The 18,778-nt window shown below is 42.6% G+C and overlaps 2 protein-coding genes across 5 annotated transcripts in view; both read right to left on the bottom strand.

Moving 5' to 3' along the window:
• Positions 1-11,524, bottom strand: part of Orc3 (origin recognition complex subunit 3) — a 37,243-nt gene extending 25,719 nt beyond the window's left edge. For 2 of the 4 annotated variants that reach the window (XM_075695826.1, XM_075695827.1), the window contains exons 1-7: positions 11,379-11,524; positions 11,010-11,135; positions 9,388-9,511; positions 5,733-5,881; positions 4,756-4,842; positions 4,559-4,692; positions 1,481-1,640 (exon numbers count right to left, since the gene is read on the bottom strand). In XM_075695826.1, coding sequence (XP_075551941.1) covers positions 1,481-1,640; positions 4,559-4,692; positions 4,756-4,842; positions 5,733-5,881; positions 9,388-9,511; positions 11,010-11,135; positions 11,379-11,405 — 807 coding nt within the window. In that variant the 5' untranslated portion in view covers positions 11,406-11,524. Of the gene's footprint in view, positions 1-1,480; positions 1,641-4,558; positions 4,693-4,755; positions 4,843-5,732; positions 5,882-9,387; positions 9,512-11,009; positions 11,136-11,378 lie in introns of those variants that run through there. The other 2 variants (XM_075695828.1, XM_075695830.1) reach the window with 2 other exon arrangements.
• A 4,374-nt stretch (positions 11,525-15,898) lies between these two features.
• LOC142585233 (protein regulator of cytokinesis 1-like) overlaps positions 15,899-18,778 on the bottom strand; it is a 30,267-nt gene continuing 27,387 nt past the window's right edge. The window contains exons 10-11 of the mRNA XM_075695825.1: positions 18,441-18,554; positions 15,899-17,465 (exon numbers count right to left, since the gene is read on the bottom strand). Of these exons, the coding sequence (XP_075551940.1) occupies positions 17,334-17,465; positions 18,441-18,554 (246 nt within the window). The 3' untranslated portion in view covers positions 15,899-17,333. The remainder of the gene's footprint in view (positions 17,466-18,440; positions 18,555-18,778) is intronic.

Below are 18,778 nucleotides of genomic sequence, written 5' to 3'. Positions count from 1 at the left end.
CATGAAGAGAGCGTTGCTGCAAAAGGTTTGCCCATGGATGTAGAACACATGGCACACGTGATTTTGTTTCATGCAGTCATCAAGAGCTTCAAGGTGACAGCAATCTCAAACAGAACTGGACAGTACAGGGGACAACCAGCTTCGGAGAATGCTGATAACGACAGCTCATCAAATGACGAGGGCAGGAGAATCCACGAGAATGATTGATTAAAGGTGTTCATAGCCAGCCATGAGTGGTTGCACTATTCTGAATAGCAGTCTGAACAGAGTTTGAGGCTTCAGTAAGAACTCGTAAGCCTGCCTAGTGTAAGGCCTACACGTTGCATATAATCCAGAAAAAAAAGAAGTGCGGGCCTTACATGAGTTAATACAGTGTCCGTTGAAAGGCATCGCACTCATTCTAGTGTGTTGTTCACTTTCAAGGCCAGTTAAGGATACAATTTAATGATTCTGTGGTGACTGGCCAGGTCGTGCAACATAGACCAATGGTCCACGCCGGCGCTAGTCCTACTGTCAATGCCAGCATTGTAAATCACATGCAGTTGCCACGAAAAGGAGGGGAACCAAGGGGCGCCATTTTGTTAATCACAACCACATAAAGCTAGACATAAGCAGCAGGTGGCTTTAGTGGCTCTGGGGCAATTAATTTTTTTATGCATAAGGCACACATAAATGTGCACTGCTACCCAGCAGTGGTAGTTCACCAGTATGCATTATGTGTACCAGTGCAAACATGTACAACCTGAACTTGTTATGGAACACCTTGCCACGTCCAATGACTCTGGACACATCTAAGTAAGTCAAGAGCCCATAGCAGCTCTTACTGTAATGTCACCATAAAGTGAAAAATATCTGCCATCAGCGCATCTAGCACATAGCTGTCAACAATGCAAGCTGAACCAGCAAGGTGGAATAGTGTTCCCATTCGCAATCACATGTACAAAATAAGTAACCCTCAGAGCAGCAGCACAAACATTCAAACAGGCCATGACATTGAGTTCAATTGTGTCAGAGTGCCCTTTATTGAGATTCAAATGTGCACACATATTTTTCTACCATTCACGAGTAAATCTGGCAAACGCTAACATCACATGCTTAACTGCTAAATGAGACAACAAAAATGCAATCTTGGTGCAAAATCGTAACACCAACAAACTAGCACTCCTCTAGATATAGTATCTGGCAGGCAAAATATATTTTGTAAGTTGTTGAAATTGACATACAAGCCACTGTAAAGAATCATGTACTTTTTTCTAAAAGGACGATTGTAGCACAGTTACATGGTTAAGAAGAAAAAAAATATAGACAGAACACCCTTTTTTTTTACCCATATACTCGCGCTACGGTCTTCCTCTGAGAAATGGCATGCCAAACAAGACCAAATTGTCATGAATGTGAACCTAGCATTAGCCTAACCACTGCTGATTAAGAAAACCAAAATACAAAAGAAAGAGTGGTAAACTGAACGCAGCCACTTTACCTTCTCGAAAACTTGACTCAAGTACTCCGTAACAGGCATGGGAAAAAATGTCTCAATGGCCAGGCATGATGAGGCACTTTGTGGGATCATGTTGTGTATTGCCATTACAGTTGTTGAAACACCAAAGATTAGAACTATAGGCAGCTTCTCCAAGTATTTGCTGAAAGAAAAGGGGCATGCACCAAGCAAGACAGTTTCAGGCTTCACAGATACTTGCAGCACTCAACAGGCATTTGGTCACACAGTAAGATGAATAATGCCACTAGTGCATCGCAATGTACATATATATATATATATATATATATATCTGCACGGAAAACAACATACAGGTTAGCTGTAACAATGGGAAAATAAACGTTCAACAACTGCTGCTACAAATACGCATGTCAAGGTAATGCTTCAGAATCGCAAGCATTAACAAAAATAATGATGTTTTGATATATCCTGAAAATATGTTAACTCACTTCGCATGAGACCTGTGCTGCAAAATCAGTTAGTATGTGCAGTGCGCAAGAAAAAAAGTGTTGGAAGACAAACATCTGGGTAGCTGGTGGGTTCACCGTGTAGTCGTGTAACATGTTAGCCCTTTGTTGCGTTTGGTAGTAATGATTTAAACCATGCAGGTATCTAAAATGGTTGGTGCTTTCCAAGTACAGTACACATTAAATGAGTGAAGTGTGTTCATATAACAATGTTATTTCTCAGAACTTTCATACATTCCCCACATGCATACACAAAAAAAACTCACAGAGAAATGTGAGGCACTGCCAGCTGATTGTATTGCTGCAGTACAATGCAAGACATGCCAAAACTAAATTTTCAACAGATTGTATTGAATGGCACCAGAAAGAAGATAATGAAGATCCAGTTTACAAAAATAGGGATGAGTTCAGTATGTTGCACACATATTAAAGAGCTACTAAAAGCAAATAGAATTAAGTGAAGCTAGAGTGTAACAAAATGTCTACAGTGTCACTTCTACTAAGAACACAGGTTTCCAAACAAGAAAATTACATAGATGTAGAACAGGATTAGCACTACAGTGAGAATTCAGTACCAGCTCCCATGACATAATGTGTCCTGCCTATAATTGGTAGGTTGCAGTTAATAGGTGAAATGCAAAAGTTAATTATGCTGCATTTCACCATGAAAGAAAATTCAATTTGAATGAAATGATCTGATTTTTCAACAGAAGAACTTCTTCCTGCCACCCTGTCATTTTTATTTGTATAAGTGTGGCACCTTCTATGAGCCAGCCATAAAGTATACATTCAGTAGAAAAAAGTTGAGCATGACCTTCAACATTGCTCACAATGTTAACATGCTCCAATCAATTGTGGGCATTTGAACTAAGCAATAATTGTGTTCAGTCGCAGTTTTTCCATCAACTAGAGCCACCTCACGGAAAGAAGAAAATGTGCTGATGTTTATAGAAGAGTAATAAAACAGTCATAATTTATTGCATACAGTGGAAGAGAACACAAAGGATGAGTAGGGAGACATCAAGACAATCACTAGGCACCTTAAAGGGGCCCTAAAACACTTTTTGAACATAGCAAGAAAAGGTTGCCAATCTGTAGAAGAGACTCTATGAACATATGAGCCAAATATTATGGCCCTGCATGCAGAGGACATTTACATTCTCATATCAAAAATCGTGAAAAGTTGCTTGCTCTCACTTTTGCACCTTTTCTGGCTTACCAAGTGTCTTCTCATGATAAGAGTGGCATTTCTGGTTATTTTATTGTGGTTACTGTTTGGTAATTTACTAATCCAGGTGAAATCATTTTTCTCTTAGTGTCCTTTTTCAATATGCCTTGATTCCCTTTGTGTCGAACATAAGGCATCTTGATGTCTTCCTATTTGTCTTTGGAATTCTTTCGTGCCGTTCGCAAGTCCTGACAAACTGGCCCATTTGGAACAAATTATTGCAATGTTTGCCATTGCTGTCTCTAAATTTCATAACACACAGCAATCTACATTCCCACTAAGCTGCATCTAAAATACTCCTCTGCAGTTGAGTTTTCACAAGCAACCATAACTCTTGCAGTACTCTTCTTGCAACTAGAGAAAGACATTTAGGAGACGCATTTTCTGCTTACAAGGTGACAGGGCACCAGAGAACTCATTCTAGGCAGTATAGAGAGAAATTGAGACCTAGAGTAAGAAAAACATTAATAGGAAGAATGACATCATAAAGCTAGCCTTGGCAAGTCAATCTCTACTGACAGTGCCCATCCCCTTTTCTCCCTTTTCTTCGAGGGATTGGTGGCACACTGACTCTAGGCTAAAGGGCCCTGCATCTGGCAGTACTTGTTTTTGTGATAGCAATCAAGGATGCTTGCATCATAATCGTATCGTGCCATGCTCTCGGTCCCTCGCAGCAACATGCGAGGTGGCTAGATGTTGCTGCTTACCTATTATGTGGTGAGGGTTCTTTTAACATTAGCCTTCTTGTAAATTATATGACTAGGCTTCCACACAGTCATGTGATGCTCCCTCCAAGGTATAAAACGAAAAATCCAAGGACACCTAAGCATTTCTTACAAGTTGCAAATGTGAAAGCATTAATGCCCAATTGAACGCTACTGAGGGGTCCGAGTTATGAACTCGTGGGCAAGCGAGTGCATTGAAACGCTTGGCACATTTTGATTTGGCCTTACCACGGCACAGTTAGAACGTGGGTGAGAGCTTGCATGGACAAGGAATGTGCGGATAACACAGGCATCCGAACGCAAGAGTGACTTGGCATTCTGGCAATGCCTTTGCCCCTCGTGCAACACCTGGCATGCTACTGCCACAGCAAGTATTCCCTTTCACCCACTCTGCTCCATTAAGGAGCGCTTGTGCTGTGGCGCTGTAGCCAATGGGAATTTAGGTGTCATTTCACTGCTACAGACGCGTGACACCAGATTTCTTGCTCAATGAGCCATTTGACTTTCTTGCATAAAAAATTTGTTCAGTGCTGCACGGAATGGAACCCCCGTCACACGGGTTCCTCAAGCACAGCAGCCCAACACCTTAGCACACTGCACCACAAATGGCCCCATCCCTCCTAGCGAATGCAAGAAACATTACCTGCAAATCAGTATGAAATCTTGCAAGGCCGAAACCTTAAATCCTTCTAGGTCTTCCAGTATGACAATAATAGGGTCTTCCTTGTGAATTCCACAGAAGCTTTTCTTCTGTCGCTTGGATGGTGAGCCTGGAATCTGACAGTGGGACCGGTTTTTCAAGTAATCCATCTAGACAATACACCTCACTCAGCAACTTACCTTAACCATGGCTGATTCATGCCATTCTGCCAGCATGGACATCGTACATGCAGTTCTCTTGACTTCGGCATCTTCAGATCCAGCTCTCTGAGTACAACAAACATTGTGCCTTACTTGGTGGCATGATCTCTTGCAAGCAGCACCATGTTGATGTGTACAAAAATCAATGACAGAAGAACACTATTTTCCACTGCTGATGTTAATTTAAATGCAACATATTACAAGTGCATGCTACCTACAAGTACAGGTTGCATCAATATGAAAGAGAACATCTAATTTGTACACAACCTATAATATGTGACCTCATATTTCACTTAAGTACTTGCCCAGTAGCTCTTTTATCAGATTATCCCCACATGCTTTCTTGATTTCAATGAAAAGACAACGATTACATATTGAACGCACGTAATGAGCCCTTGTATAATGATCCTTATTGTACACGGCATGTTGCTCCCAAGCATCAACTCTTTAGCACTACAACACACAAAAGTCTATTACTTGCAGTCAGTATGAACATTCCTTTAATGGATGGTTTTAGCTTGTCTGTAAACATATTACAGTTAGAGGGAATACCATGTTGCCAGTGTCATGGATGGAAGTAGCAATGCTGGTAGTGGTCTCTTGTGATGCTATGTCCAACCTCAACGTGTTACAAGATATTTTGTTACATGGGTGTTCTCGTTGAAGGAAATTTTAAAAGAAAGGGACATCATTATGTCACTTCTGACTGTTTATGCCAGCAGCTAACTAGAACATGGTTACTCCTTTCAATGATAGCTCTGTGTCCGCTATGGTCACAAGATGGCGCCAACATGGCCAGTCCTGCAAATGTCCCGGATACTCAGTATTCTTGGTAGTGCAGTATGTTTACAGACAAATTAAAGCACTCTAATGTTGTGCTTTGTCAAGTGAAGCTTTACTGTAGTGCATTCTGAGCAATGAGAAGTCGAACTAATGCTTCAAGTCAGTCGAACTACCTGCATAATGTCCATGACGACTTTCTGTATCATAGCAGCAATGGAATTGCAATCCTTTGCATGTAGCCTAGCAACCATCCGAGTAACAGACGTGTGCAGCTTCGTCGCCAGAAGATCGAAGACAGCATTGTGGTCAGACATGTTGACACCTGGATTTGTGAGAGAGTTGGAATGCTTATCTTGTCATTGATAATCACAAAGATGTACAAAGGGTTCCGAATCTCAAAATGGAAGATGAAAATTCGTTAGCTACCCCCCAAATTCCAACGCATCTTTTTTGCTACGCTGACTTTGATACATCAAAATTCTGACTTAGGCAAGAATAACTTAACAGAAAGCCCATTATAGCATTTTTCATAAGGTGGAGCAATTTATGCACAAGTGTACATGCCCAGTCTGTGAAATTGGCGAGATTAAGCCAGAGGCTGCCGAGCTGGGAGAGGGAAGTGAACGTCGGAGAAGGAGGGTGCCTGGAGGTAGAGAGAAGGAGCGTGCGCCAGGGAACCTATGGAAGAGCGCACGGCAGAGAGGGACGAGGAAAGAGGCAGAGCGTTGCAGAGGAAGAGGGTAGAACGAGGTGCACCGAGTTCACCCCCTCTATGAGTTGCTATGAGCTCAGTGTGCGCCTTGGATGTACTGGGTTCGTCTGGTGATTGAGAGGCCAAGCGCTGAGCAATAAGAACGAAGCAGCAACGCAAGCGGCATCAGGCCGAGCGCGAGTCGAACAAGACCACCAAAAGACGTGGGCTAGGTATACCCAGGAGACTCCTGAAGAAAATGCTAGGTGGCTTGCGACAGTGCAGGTCTGTCGGGCAAGATTGCAAAGCCGGAACAACACCCATATGCTTGCACGTAATCAGAGTTCATGAAATGAAACGTCTATATAATTTTTAGTCATGGACAGTTCTGCAAACGAAATAGTAATAACGGTACTAATCACTCGAATCATTATTTTTATTTCAGTACCATGCAATCTTCTTTTTGTTCAAATTTACACTCCATGACCAAAGAAGGAAAAGGTGAACAAGCTGTCGCAAATTTTTTTCTGTGATGTGGTGTGGTGTTTGGGCTTTGTGAACTTAAAGGGCCCTTCACCAGGTTTGGCCATTTTGAATGGACGTGCGTAGCTTACTTCACGCACTAATGATCGTGTCTGCAAAGCATTACAGTGCTGTGTGCACCCAGGAGAACAGCTGAAATTTCAAGCCAAATGTGGTGTGTCCTCCCTCTCGGGAAAGGCATGTTCCCAGTAAGAGAGTCAAGGTAACACGCAGAAATGCCATGGTGCTTCTAAAAACCAGCCCTAGCAACGTCACTCACCATGGCACGTTACTCCAGAAATTGGATAATTGTGCTGGACAATGTGCTGAATGTGAAGAAAATGGAGGCAGGGCTACTCTTATGAACCTTATATGGTCCCTCGGCTCTGGTATGGGAGAAGTAGGGGAAGGAACGTCGCTTGCGGACACTACTCGAGGAAGAGAGAGTGTGTGTCCCTGTTGTAAACCATGCTCACCTCATGACGGTTAGTAACGTGGCTTTAAATTTCTTCAATCTCCAATAACGAAGCGATCAAGAAAATTATTTTGGTAAAACGATCTCTAGACGGTGTTTTAGAACTTCCAGGGTATAAGTAAAATTTGCAATAGGGCCTGGCGAGGTACCTTTTAGTAGATATCACATCATGCAAGGTAAAAGAAAGCAAGAGTTAAAAATTTCTGAAGTCTTGTGCCATGCACAAGAACTCGTGAAGCACTAACCGATCATGTATTGTTATGTATGAACAAGAGCTTTTATGCATTTGTCAATCTAACATTGCTATTGGTCAGCACAAGCACTTAAATAAAAACCACAAGAAAAAGCATCACTGACGATTGCCATAGAGCTACATAGTGCCACGGTGCAAGTACACAAAGTTTATGACCACTTCAGGGCTTAGCACCACATGAGCATGCAGAACTTTGATTGTGTTGAATTATACAGCAGGGGACAAAAAGATAAGCTATTTTGCATGTTGGGTCTTTTGAGCTAAACTGCTCAGAAAGTAGGCACTGTGTTATGCCAGTCCACTAGCCTCGGACAATATCCTCTTGAACACTTCTTGTCATATTATTTGCACTACGTAGCCTACCCATTGTACACACAACATGCTTATTCCAAACACATATCAGGAGGACAACGTAATCAAACAGTAAGTAGGAAAATATGCACATGCCAATGAAATAAGGTTTAATAATAACTGGAGAGGTTAGCCAAGCAAGAGGCTTGGCATGGTACTGCAAATTTAAGGGATGAGGGATGAAAGAAAGAGAAACAATAAACACAAATGCGTACTTGCACAGAAAATCGGACAACAGCCCAACATATAGACAACACTGACTACCATTCAAAAAACAGAGTCAAAAGTGGAGCTATTCAGCACCAACAACAAACTAAATGTTATGCATCCCTATGGCAGTAGTATATAATCTGTTTAACACTAGCAAATAAACAGGCAACTGATAGCTCACAAATGCAAGCAATTAATTTTTCACAAAAACACACAATAACGTTTTTTTTTTGTCACGTGTAGCTCTACAACCGATGTGTGTAACGGACTGTAACAATCAAAACTTAGTGGTCAACAATAAAGGACAAAATATATATAAGAGAAAAAAGTTTCTTTTTTTAATTTTTAGCACGTGAAACCTTAATTGCAGTGGACCCTCAGCCTATTGAATGCAGCTGATGCCAATAAAGTATGACAGGCTGTTTTGACCAGAATTACAGAACCAAAAATATTAAAAGGATAGAAAGCAGAAAGACAATAATACAAAAAAAAGAATGTATTTATTTTTAATTCAGTGTAATGCGGAACACTTAGCAGGAAAGTTGGGCCATTCCAGTGAAGGTAATATATATCACAGGCATGCTATGCGAAATTTTAAGCAAGTTGTCACATGAGAGAAAAATGTAACATCCACTGTTAGCATGTACCCTCTCATGTAATTGGTCAATTAAAGTAAGAGGCCACGTGAATGTGAAAGGTCATCCTGGTATTAAAAATTTACTTCTATCAACCGCTGGCACGACGAAAAACCTTGCAAGCCAGTTTCTGCAACAATCTTTTGCTGCCATTTTCTTTCAAGGATTTCTATTACTACTGCTGAGAATCACTGGCACTCACAATTTCTGGTTGCCACATATCTCGTGCAAGCATATGCATTATTTCTCCAAATGGTATACTGTACTGTCCGTTTATCATATGCATTATTTCTCCAAATGGTATACTGTACTGTCCGTTTATCGTAAGTTATAATGCTAAACAGGTAGAGCAGTGTTGTTTTTTTTTTTGCTTTTCTTTTTATGGACTATGCTGAACATTCAACTTGTGTAAAATCAATCTGGTTGAAATAAAAAGTTGTTATTACTAGGAAATTTTCGAATTTTGTGATTAATATAATTACAAGTGGATAGAACTTTCAGCTGACAATTGGCAACTGAAAGAGACAGGAAGTGCTTGGACAGATGTACTAGACCTCGTGTTGAGCCTGCAAAGCTGCAAAAGTGTAAGTGACGCCTTCTGCAGTCTTTGTAAGAATTCATGACAATAATTTACGCAAATAAGGTGGTAGTATTACTAATGTAAAGTATTATTATCACAAAAAGCACATACCCATCATGAGGGCTGCAACAGGTATATCCAGTCTCTGCGATGCCTCAGTCAAGGCAGGATTATGCGACTGAACAAATGACATTACACTGTTGAGAACATCGGTGTGTGCCTCTGCCTGGCACCTCTGTGAAAAAGATGTTGGGCAGTGTTACCAGCGTACTCAGCTCAATGGAAGAAAAGCACAGAAAACTAACTTCAAGCCAAGACTGGCCGTCCTCAAAATCAGGCTTGCCCAATCGTTTTCTTTTTAGTTTAATATTCATATGCTATATGGTTCTGCTTCGGACTTTCACAGCGAGGAATGGCAGTAAATATTTACAGCTAATCTCAGATTTTGACCTTTCCTTCCCTTTTGCTAAGTCATCATCTGGTCACTAAAGAATCCGCTCCAATGGATACTGTAACTGACATACTCAAGGCAGATTCTATGGCAGAACAGAAGCTGTCAGATGCTAGGTGCTTCTATGTGGAGTCTCCCACAAAAACCAACTGAGCCTTGTGCTGCTTAACTGAGGTGATCAGACAAGAACATCCGTATTTGGCATGAAACCAGGGAGAAATGTTCAGGCAAGGACTAAATAGTATAGGACCTGTGAGCACACGCCAAATTGCATTCTTGTGCATTCTTACATAGCAAACGCTAGGTGTCGAGACATGGCGTTCTGCACGCGCATACTTTCAATGCTCATGTGCCGACCAATACAGCCATTTTGATAACAGCGTGCTGTCGGAACGCTACGACAGCAGTAGCTTACGCTATGAAAGCAGTGTCTGTTTCAACTGGTGTGATGCACGAGAATGCACTGCGCTCTCTACTATCTGAAACATACACCACTTTCCTAGCATAGGCTTCTGCAATCATAACGATTCTGACTACATGCTGACAAAAAATGGCTGTATTAACAGGCCCATGCGCAATGTCGTGTCTCGACACTAGGTACTTGCATCGCCAGAGGGTGCAACAGTTTGTCTCCACATGCACATACTAACATTTACAAAAACACAGAAACAGCAAGATACAAAACGTCATACCCATACCATGTCACTGGTCACACTATCTATGCTTCAATCTTTTTATTTTTAACCAATAATTTGCACTTTTTTTTTTTTACTATGTAGACAGAGCGTTAATAAAACAATGCTGTGAGATCATACAAGACTTATATTTGATTACACATGACAAGAAGCTAACAGCCAGCAAATAGGTTTGCTGGTGAAGTAAATCCGCAGTGTATCAGTGAAGTTGTGTGTTTAACCTGCTACTCGTGTGTGTTCGGGTCTCAGGTAGCACGGTATAGCATTAGGGAGAGGCTATCCCACTTAGGACATCCTACGTTGTTAGTGTTTTGACTAGCTGTGGAGAATGAGCATTGCTTTGCGCAAGTCCCTTTTCAACAGCCCTGTTGAAAACTGGCTTGTTTCTTTTAGAAGCTTCCACTAAAATTCTCATTTAAGTGCAATTGAAAGGCAGCACAACAGCCTTTCAACTGATTTGGGCGTTCGAAGCCACGGCAATAATTATTACACTTCAGTACAGCAACCATCATGAGATTTGGAAAAAAAAAAATAAACTTGAAATAAAAGAGATGGGTACGGACAAGACCGAACAGACTGTCTCTCACCAGCACTTCACTTTCCAAGTATTCCCAGGTCTCCCGGAATATTGTATACCTGCGACCAATTTCCTGTTCCGTAGATCGCACAAGCTTGTTTGGTTTTGTTTTCCGAGGCAACGAAACAAAACACGCCTGTAAGTCAAACATATAAGAAAGAATTTAGATATCGTCTTGGTTTTGCAGTAAAAAAAAAAGGAAGAATACAAGAAGTTAGCGCATGTTTCGAGGTTGTCTCGCCATGAAGCGGACACCTGAGCTACACTACGGTATGAAACAGGACAGCCGGGAAAAGAGGCTGATAGAGAAGAGAGAGCGGGGATCCTAAACACGAAAGACAAGCGTGGAAGAACGAGTCAAGTTTGATCACAATCTTACTTGCGATATGCTCTTCAGCTCCTCCATTGCAAGTACAGTTATGTCAGGCACAGAAGAAAGACTCAGGCAAATGACACGTTCCCAGAGTGCGCCTGAAATAAAGCGCGCCGGTTCCAAACATTCCAAAACATGCGGGCTCGGTTGGTAAGCTTGGCTTGGCTCGGCTGCGATTCTGGAAACAGCCATGGGCATGATGGGAAAGTATGGCGGCGGGTCATTTAAAAGCAGCTGTATTGTAGCTGTATACATAGGGACTTTACCATCTGTGACTCTACTTTGGCAGCGCTGTTGCGAGCATTTCTATCCATTACTTGCTGCAGGGCTAAAGAGAGACAGTCCTCGCTTGGGTCAGCAACAGTAAAACGCTTATTGAGCAGGGCCGAAGCTTGGCCGAAGCATGAACTTTTATTCTGTGCGTGTTGCCGATAGAACGTGAGACACTCGTTGGCCAGCTAGCACCACGCAACCTTGCACCACGTGCTTCAACTGATAAGCGCGGATCGTCTATCGAGGTGACCCATACACTCAAAGACATAGTGGTATTTATGACGAGACGTTCACTTGTGGGATCGCCAGCCGTTGAGCGGGCGTGAGAGAGAAAACGTGTTGTACGCGTTATTCTATGTAGTCATGCCGGCATTGCAGAGTGCGGTCGAGTTTGTTTGCGCTTCGCCGCTGGCTGCCCGCGCGGTGAGACATTGTAAGGTTCTGACTGGTGTTGTATAAATCGCGGGTCGCTTTTTTCGTCGCGACGATAGATCAGATTTTTTTACAAGCACTGCCCCTGGAGGGCACATGTAACCGGCAAATGGAGGCCTCATTGGAGCACCTGAGGTTATAATAAAGCAGGCGGCGCAGGATCTCCAGGGCAACCATGGGGCAGAGGGAGGGGGAGGGGAGGGGTCAAAGCTGGAAGCAGGGCGGCCCGTGGGTTGGGGCCGCGGAGGCCGCAGCGTACAGAAGACGTACACAAAAAAAAAAAAAATTGGAGGACGCTTAAGCTTCGCCTTCAAGAGTGGAACGCGACAGCGTTCCCGTCGACCCGCCAAGGGGTGTAAGACAATGGGCTACGGCGAAGCGACTACGCGCCCCGCATCGGACGCGGTGAGCGTCGAGCAACGCAGCGTTCGGCGCGACAACGAAATGTGCGCCTCAGCAAGCGACGCACGCCTGAGCCTTAGAAACAGCTCGTTTCTAAGGCAACACCGCGTTCACTAGAGGCGCTTTTGTACCGAACTCGTGGCTCAGTGGTAACGTCTCCGTCTCACACTCCGGAGACCCTGGTTCGATTCCCACCCAGCCCATCTTGGAAGTTTGCTTTTTATTTATGAAGTGCCTGCCGTGATTTATCGCTCACGGCCAACGCCGCGGACGCCGACGACACCGGCTTTTCTGCGACACGAGCTCCTTAACGCTATCGCGTTAAAAGAAATAAAGAAAAGATGGCTGTCCGCGACAGCGGACAGCGAGCCCCAACCCACGGACCAGTCCAGGTTCTAGCTTTGAGGTCCCCGTTCCTGTTTTGATGTCCTGGAGGCGCCGCCAATAATGCGAATTAAATAATGACACGTCGTTACAATCAGTAAAAAACACGATTGAATAACTGTAATTACGTCCAACCGCCAACTTGTGACGCTAAGTTCAGCACTACCGCGCCCCGCGACTTCTAAGGCGCTCTGCCTCTGCCTTCTAGAATGTCATATACGCGGCCCGGGCTCTACGACGGTCGCTACTGCTCCCACAGAGACATCTGTTATGTTATTTACAAGGTACATCGCTGCACGACGCGGGAAAGCGATGATACGCCACGACTGACTTGCCCCGCTGCTTCACCTATTTTACCGCGCCGGCAGCCAGAGTCCGAGCGTAAACTCGACCCCATTCCGCAATGCTGGCACGCCCAGGGACAAACGCCTACAAGATGCGCTAAAAAACCTCCTCCGCAGTGCCTAGGCACAGTCCAAGGAGCAAAAGCCCCCAGATTTTCTCTCGCGCCCGCTCTTACTAGCGCCTGCGCACAAACGGCTGGCGATCCCTCAAATGAACGTCTAGTGTATGTATGTAATATCGGTGTCACGTGGGCACTCACGATCGTGATTGATCTTCTCAAGAGCATTTGATTCCTTTAATTGTGGAAAGAAGCCAATCGCGATCGAGTAATTTGATCTTAATTGGACTCGACCGCGATCGGAAACGCACCATTCTATTGGGGTGTAGTATTTCTGTACTGACTGGACAAACAGCTGCATTTAATTTTTAGATTATTCATGTTGACTGCTTCAACATTATATAGTGTTTTGTTTTTGTATCACTTGTTTATTATTAACTACTCTTATTTTCAATGTCAACTGAAGTAGACGATGTTATATGCTAACTAGAAGATCCGCCAATTACGATACTCCCTAATGCGAAATTTGAGTGCAGCTTTATAAGTGTTTTTCCTTTTGCGATATATTGACTGGCACGGACAATCTGTCTTGTGCGGCACATTCTAAATGGAGCAAAGTGTGGCACATCTGTCCCGCTAATCGGGAGATCGCGAGAGGCAGCGCGTGGGTGCAATTCACAGCAGCCGCCGCAGACGGACCTCCGCTCATGCAGCGCTTTGTTTTCATATAAACGGTGCGCGCTACTCTGGCGTCATATCGTAGCCATCGTCGCTGCACAGTCCATCTTGTGTGACACTACGCTTTTCTTCTCGCGCTTTCATTCCACCAACGATGAGAGCGGCCCTTCATCGCGGGGAAATCGTGCCTCCAGCGTCAGCACGCAACAACACCTAAGGCAGCGTTACATCAAGCCTTAATCGTAGCCACTCGCCACTGCCCCTTGCAGGAGCAGTGATCCCGGCCAAACACGCTGTTACCACAGAACACCTATGTTGGTACTGCGGATGAGTGTAGCCTTCCCCATCTCGGGAATGCACGAGATCGCCTACGCGGCTGTGGATGCCGTGGCCGCCAGCAACTTAGCGCATGCGCAGGCCGTCTCCCCTCCACTGCTCCTCCACTTTCTGCCTCATGGTTACACTGCACCCTCCTCCTACGCTTTCCTCTTCCTCTCTTCGCTCTGGCCTCTGTCATCTACCGCTGCGCTCTGTGTTCACTTTCATTCTTCACAGCGCTCGTTCTCCCGGTTAAGCCGCCGACGCTCGACACAGAAACGAGCTATTAAGACCTACACTCTAAAATTACTGCGGAAATTTCCTAGTGGGACATATCAGATAGTCCGTAAGCATTCTTCCCAGTCGCTCATCTAGCACACATACGTCTCTGACATACCCGAATGCACCCGGTCATGTGTGTGTTCATATATATATATATATATATATATATATATATATATATATATATATATATATTCGAAGGCAAGGTGTTGCCGGATCTTGGAAGTACGAAAAGGGGTGTTGACACAGAAGAGAAAATCATGTTTTTAATAAACTGACATATCGGGCGTGGGCCCAGCCTTCGTCAGAAACGTCAGTTGATTACAGAAATTTTTTCACTTCTGCGTCAGCACCCCTTCTCATACTTCATTATATATATATATATATATATATATATGTATATATGCATATATACGTATACCCCATAAGATCCCGTGGATACTTATGGAGCACATTGCGTCATGCATTACAGACAGATGTCCAAGTGAAGTAGCCCTGTAGTGCTTACGCATTAAAAGAAAATGGAGGCCTTTTTTTTCTAGGGAGACAAGCTAGTTGAACTATTTTTGAGCTTTTTTTTTATCTCCCCTTATTATTCTAAACATATATGATACAAAAAAGCAAACAGCAATATCTCAAGTGAAGATGAAAGGCATTAGCTTAGGAAGCTTTCATATGCGCTCGCACTCTACCATGGGGCATAGGTGTGCATATCAAGACTTCCCGATTACCTACAGTGCTGCTCATTGATACTACTTATCCACTGAACTGTTCACGAGTTCACGGAATGGTGTTTTTTTTCCTCAATTTTTATACAAGTGTTCTGTAGTGCATTACAGGTTGTTTAAAGGGACACTGAAGTGAAAAATGGTTTCTTCTGCATCAGTAAATTACCGGTATACAACACCAAAAACACCACTCTTACAACGGTAAGACGTTTGGTAAGCCAGAAAAAGCGCAAGAACAAAATACGGGTGGCGACGCCTACTTAAGTTCCCGCACCTGAGGGCTGTGACGTCTTGGATTTTGATGGCATCTTCTAGGGCCTACTAATTATATATAGCGGTACAGATGGACTACATTGTGTTCTAAAGGAACCAAATATTAAACATGGCAAGTTTCTAAAACCTTTATTCATCCAACGCGGCCCAAATGCGAAAGCATAGTTTGTAATCCCCGACGTCACGCCGACATACCGGCGCTGGGGTTTCAGCGCGAAATTCAAGTACTGATACTTGGACCTTCATTTTCTCATCTAATAATCAAACTTTTTTTTAAATAACTGCCTGCAGGGTTCTCAAACAATGCTTCATTAGTCTAAACTGATTTATTGTTTTGCTTTAGTGTCCCTTTAATGTCGCTACTATGTGTGCATCTATAGAGAACATAAACAATGAAAATGAATTTTTTTTTTATTATTTTCAGATCAATCATCTCGTACAGAAGTCCTCTTACAGCAATTTTGAGTGACGACTTTAATCTGTATAAATCAGACCAGACGTGGAAAATCTCAGCATGTCTGCTTTTGAAGAGCAGCTTATCCAAGTTTTAGCCGGTAGTGTTGCATTCATCTTAAACTGAAGAGAGGGGGGCAAAAAAAGTTTGCCAAACCTATTTTTCCAAATTTGGTTTTGACTGGGAGAAGGCTGCATCCAAGGGTAATATGGTACATGGGAGAGAAATGCTCAAATACAAATATGTACAGGAATCAGGCAAATGTGATGTCACATCACATAGATAGGCCCCTTAGCATAGTCAGCATATATGAGTGGCAAGCATAAGTTACAAAAGCATCAAGAGTACACTTTTACTTATTAAAGGAAGACTGATGAAAAAAAAAAAAAACAAACAGAGTAAATTTAGTAAATACAGTAAATTAGAGCAAAATAATAAATTACCATTCTACAATGCTAAAACAGTTACTTTCACTGGGAGAAAATGCTTGGTTAAAGCATGAGAGTTACTTCCATCACTATGTAGTGTCCTGCCGTTGTACACTGAATGGAAAAAGCTTGCACTGCATGGTAATCACAAAAGCAATGTTTTTAAAACACAGCCTGGAATAAGAAATGCATTATTTGAGGCACAGCAAAGTATGCAGTCCAGCTTTGAATTGCAGGGTAGATGGATTGACTGTATAACTTCTTTATAATTTTTTTTTTTGTGTGTGTAGATCCCATGCTCTAATATTTGTGCTTGGCAGTACACTGCATGTAGTTGCCAGTACAATGTTAATCACGAATTTCACAATATATTCCAGGCTGCATAATATTGATCACAACATTATTGGTTTTATTTTGTGTAATAGTGTGCTGTACATTAAAACAAAACATACTGCCAGTGGGAAAAATAAGAAGGCAAAACACAATGTGTCCTAGGATAAAAATTAATGAAAGTATGTTGCATTAAAATATCCTGAAGATGTTGAATGTGACTTGCTAGACTTCCAGAAGAAACACTTATGTGCATCAATTCCGAAGTTTTGCAAATCTTGTCCTAGGGTACAATGGAACATTAACATTTTGGTTATATTAGCTTTCTTAAATTGCACATAAGCCAATGATACGCTCATCAAAATGACTTAAGTTATTCCATTAAATAATATCAAAAAGAGAGAGCATAAAATTACACCTACACAAGATGGACAAAAATGCATCTCATGTTCACAAATATGCACATAAATTTACACACCATCTACAGCTTTCTCACAACAGGAATAATTCGTATTAAAAGTTTTAGACACAACTGCCCATCAAATAATCATAAATGTACGAGAAAAAAAACTGTATTCATTGTTTCTCTTCAAACGGTGCAAGATCTGTGCAGTCGAGCTGTTGTGCCGGTCCTTGTGGCGTCGATTTCGGCGTCTCAGCAAGGACAGTGCTTGTGATCGGCTTGTTGGAAGCACTCGCCAGGAATGCCTGGAAGGCAAGCAAAAGTAATATCACGAGAAGAAAGAATGAGGCAGAACTTCATGTCATTTAATGCTGCTGCTTTGCAGCAGGGCGTATGATCAATTAACAGGAGCAAAACACGAGCAGAGGATAAAGGGCAACATTGTTTCACATGGTTCTATTAGCACAAATTAAAAAGTGAACAAATCAAAAACACCTCGAATGCCTTGCCCCGTTTCTAGTTTCACCTGCATTTATAACAATTCAGACTCAGAAACACACTATCGTTAATAAAAATTTGTAAGACCTAGGAGTGCTTGCCGAAAATACATTCTGGCACTCTCTGACGAAACAAGTATCTGTTGTCAAGACTCGATTTTGCAGATGAGCGTTTTTAGTGCTCTTTGTGTTTGTTCATATGCAATATCAGGAAATTTTTCCATCAGGAAAAGCAAGAATGCAGCATCTGCAAGCACATGCCAGAATGCAAGGTTTTGTCCTCCATCTGTACATTCACAAACTGCACTATGCTTAGAAACTGGCTAAGGAGTGCTTGCACATAACTGTCTGACGTAATACGTACAAGTGTGACAATCATTTGTTCTGTCTGCATTTCAATTTACACTGCTGGTACACCTAATGCTTTAGGAAAGACATCCAGGAATTCTCAAACACAGTGACCAGAAGAGAATAAGACCATATTTTGGTAACACATCATTTGCAGTGGTGGGCATTGCAAAGCTTGTCCAAGATTTTTAATATGAGAAAGAGAGTGCAAATGAATGTTCTTAAAAGTGTGGATTCTAAGATGTTCAAAGAACTTAACATGCATATGACTAACACTTTGCAATGAATCCGGGCACGAGTTCTATGCGCACCGATGCACAGAGGTTTGATATTTATATAAGTTAACAGACCACAAAAGTACATTATACAAGGTCACCGAGGGTATTAGTCATAATTTTCTTGGTCAGTGAAAATTTGCATGCTTCAGACACCCACTGTGAAGCTGTCCATTGAGCTCGAACCAGACGCCAAGGCAACAGTCGGGCAATGTTGGCCAGATGAAGGACCCGGTTCTGCCTGCAGTAGTTGGCGACTAGCGGCAGCTTTTTTCTAGAGGAATGAAAAAAAGAAAAAAAGAGGTGTGCTGTCAGGATTGCAATTATATGCGCTTCCCTTCAACCAAGTGAACTTTAACTATACTTCCACACAATGGAAGTATAGTATAGTCCCTCTAGACTACCCTTAGCGGTATTGCATTAATACGTAAAAATACGCCCATGCGGTAGTTGCATTTCATTTAGGGAAGTGCCAGTGAGTGCGAGTGGCAGCCTTTG

Source organism: Dermacentor variabilis, chromosome 6 (genome assembly GCF_050947875.1).
Source record: "Dermacentor variabilis isolate Ectoservices chromosome 6, ASM5094787v1, whole genome shotgun sequence".
Classification (NCBI taxonomy): Eukaryota; Metazoa; Arthropoda; class Arachnida; order Ixodida; family Ixodidae; genus Dermacentor; species Dermacentor variabilis.
This window is presented reverse-complemented; position numbering and strand designations above follow the sequence as displayed.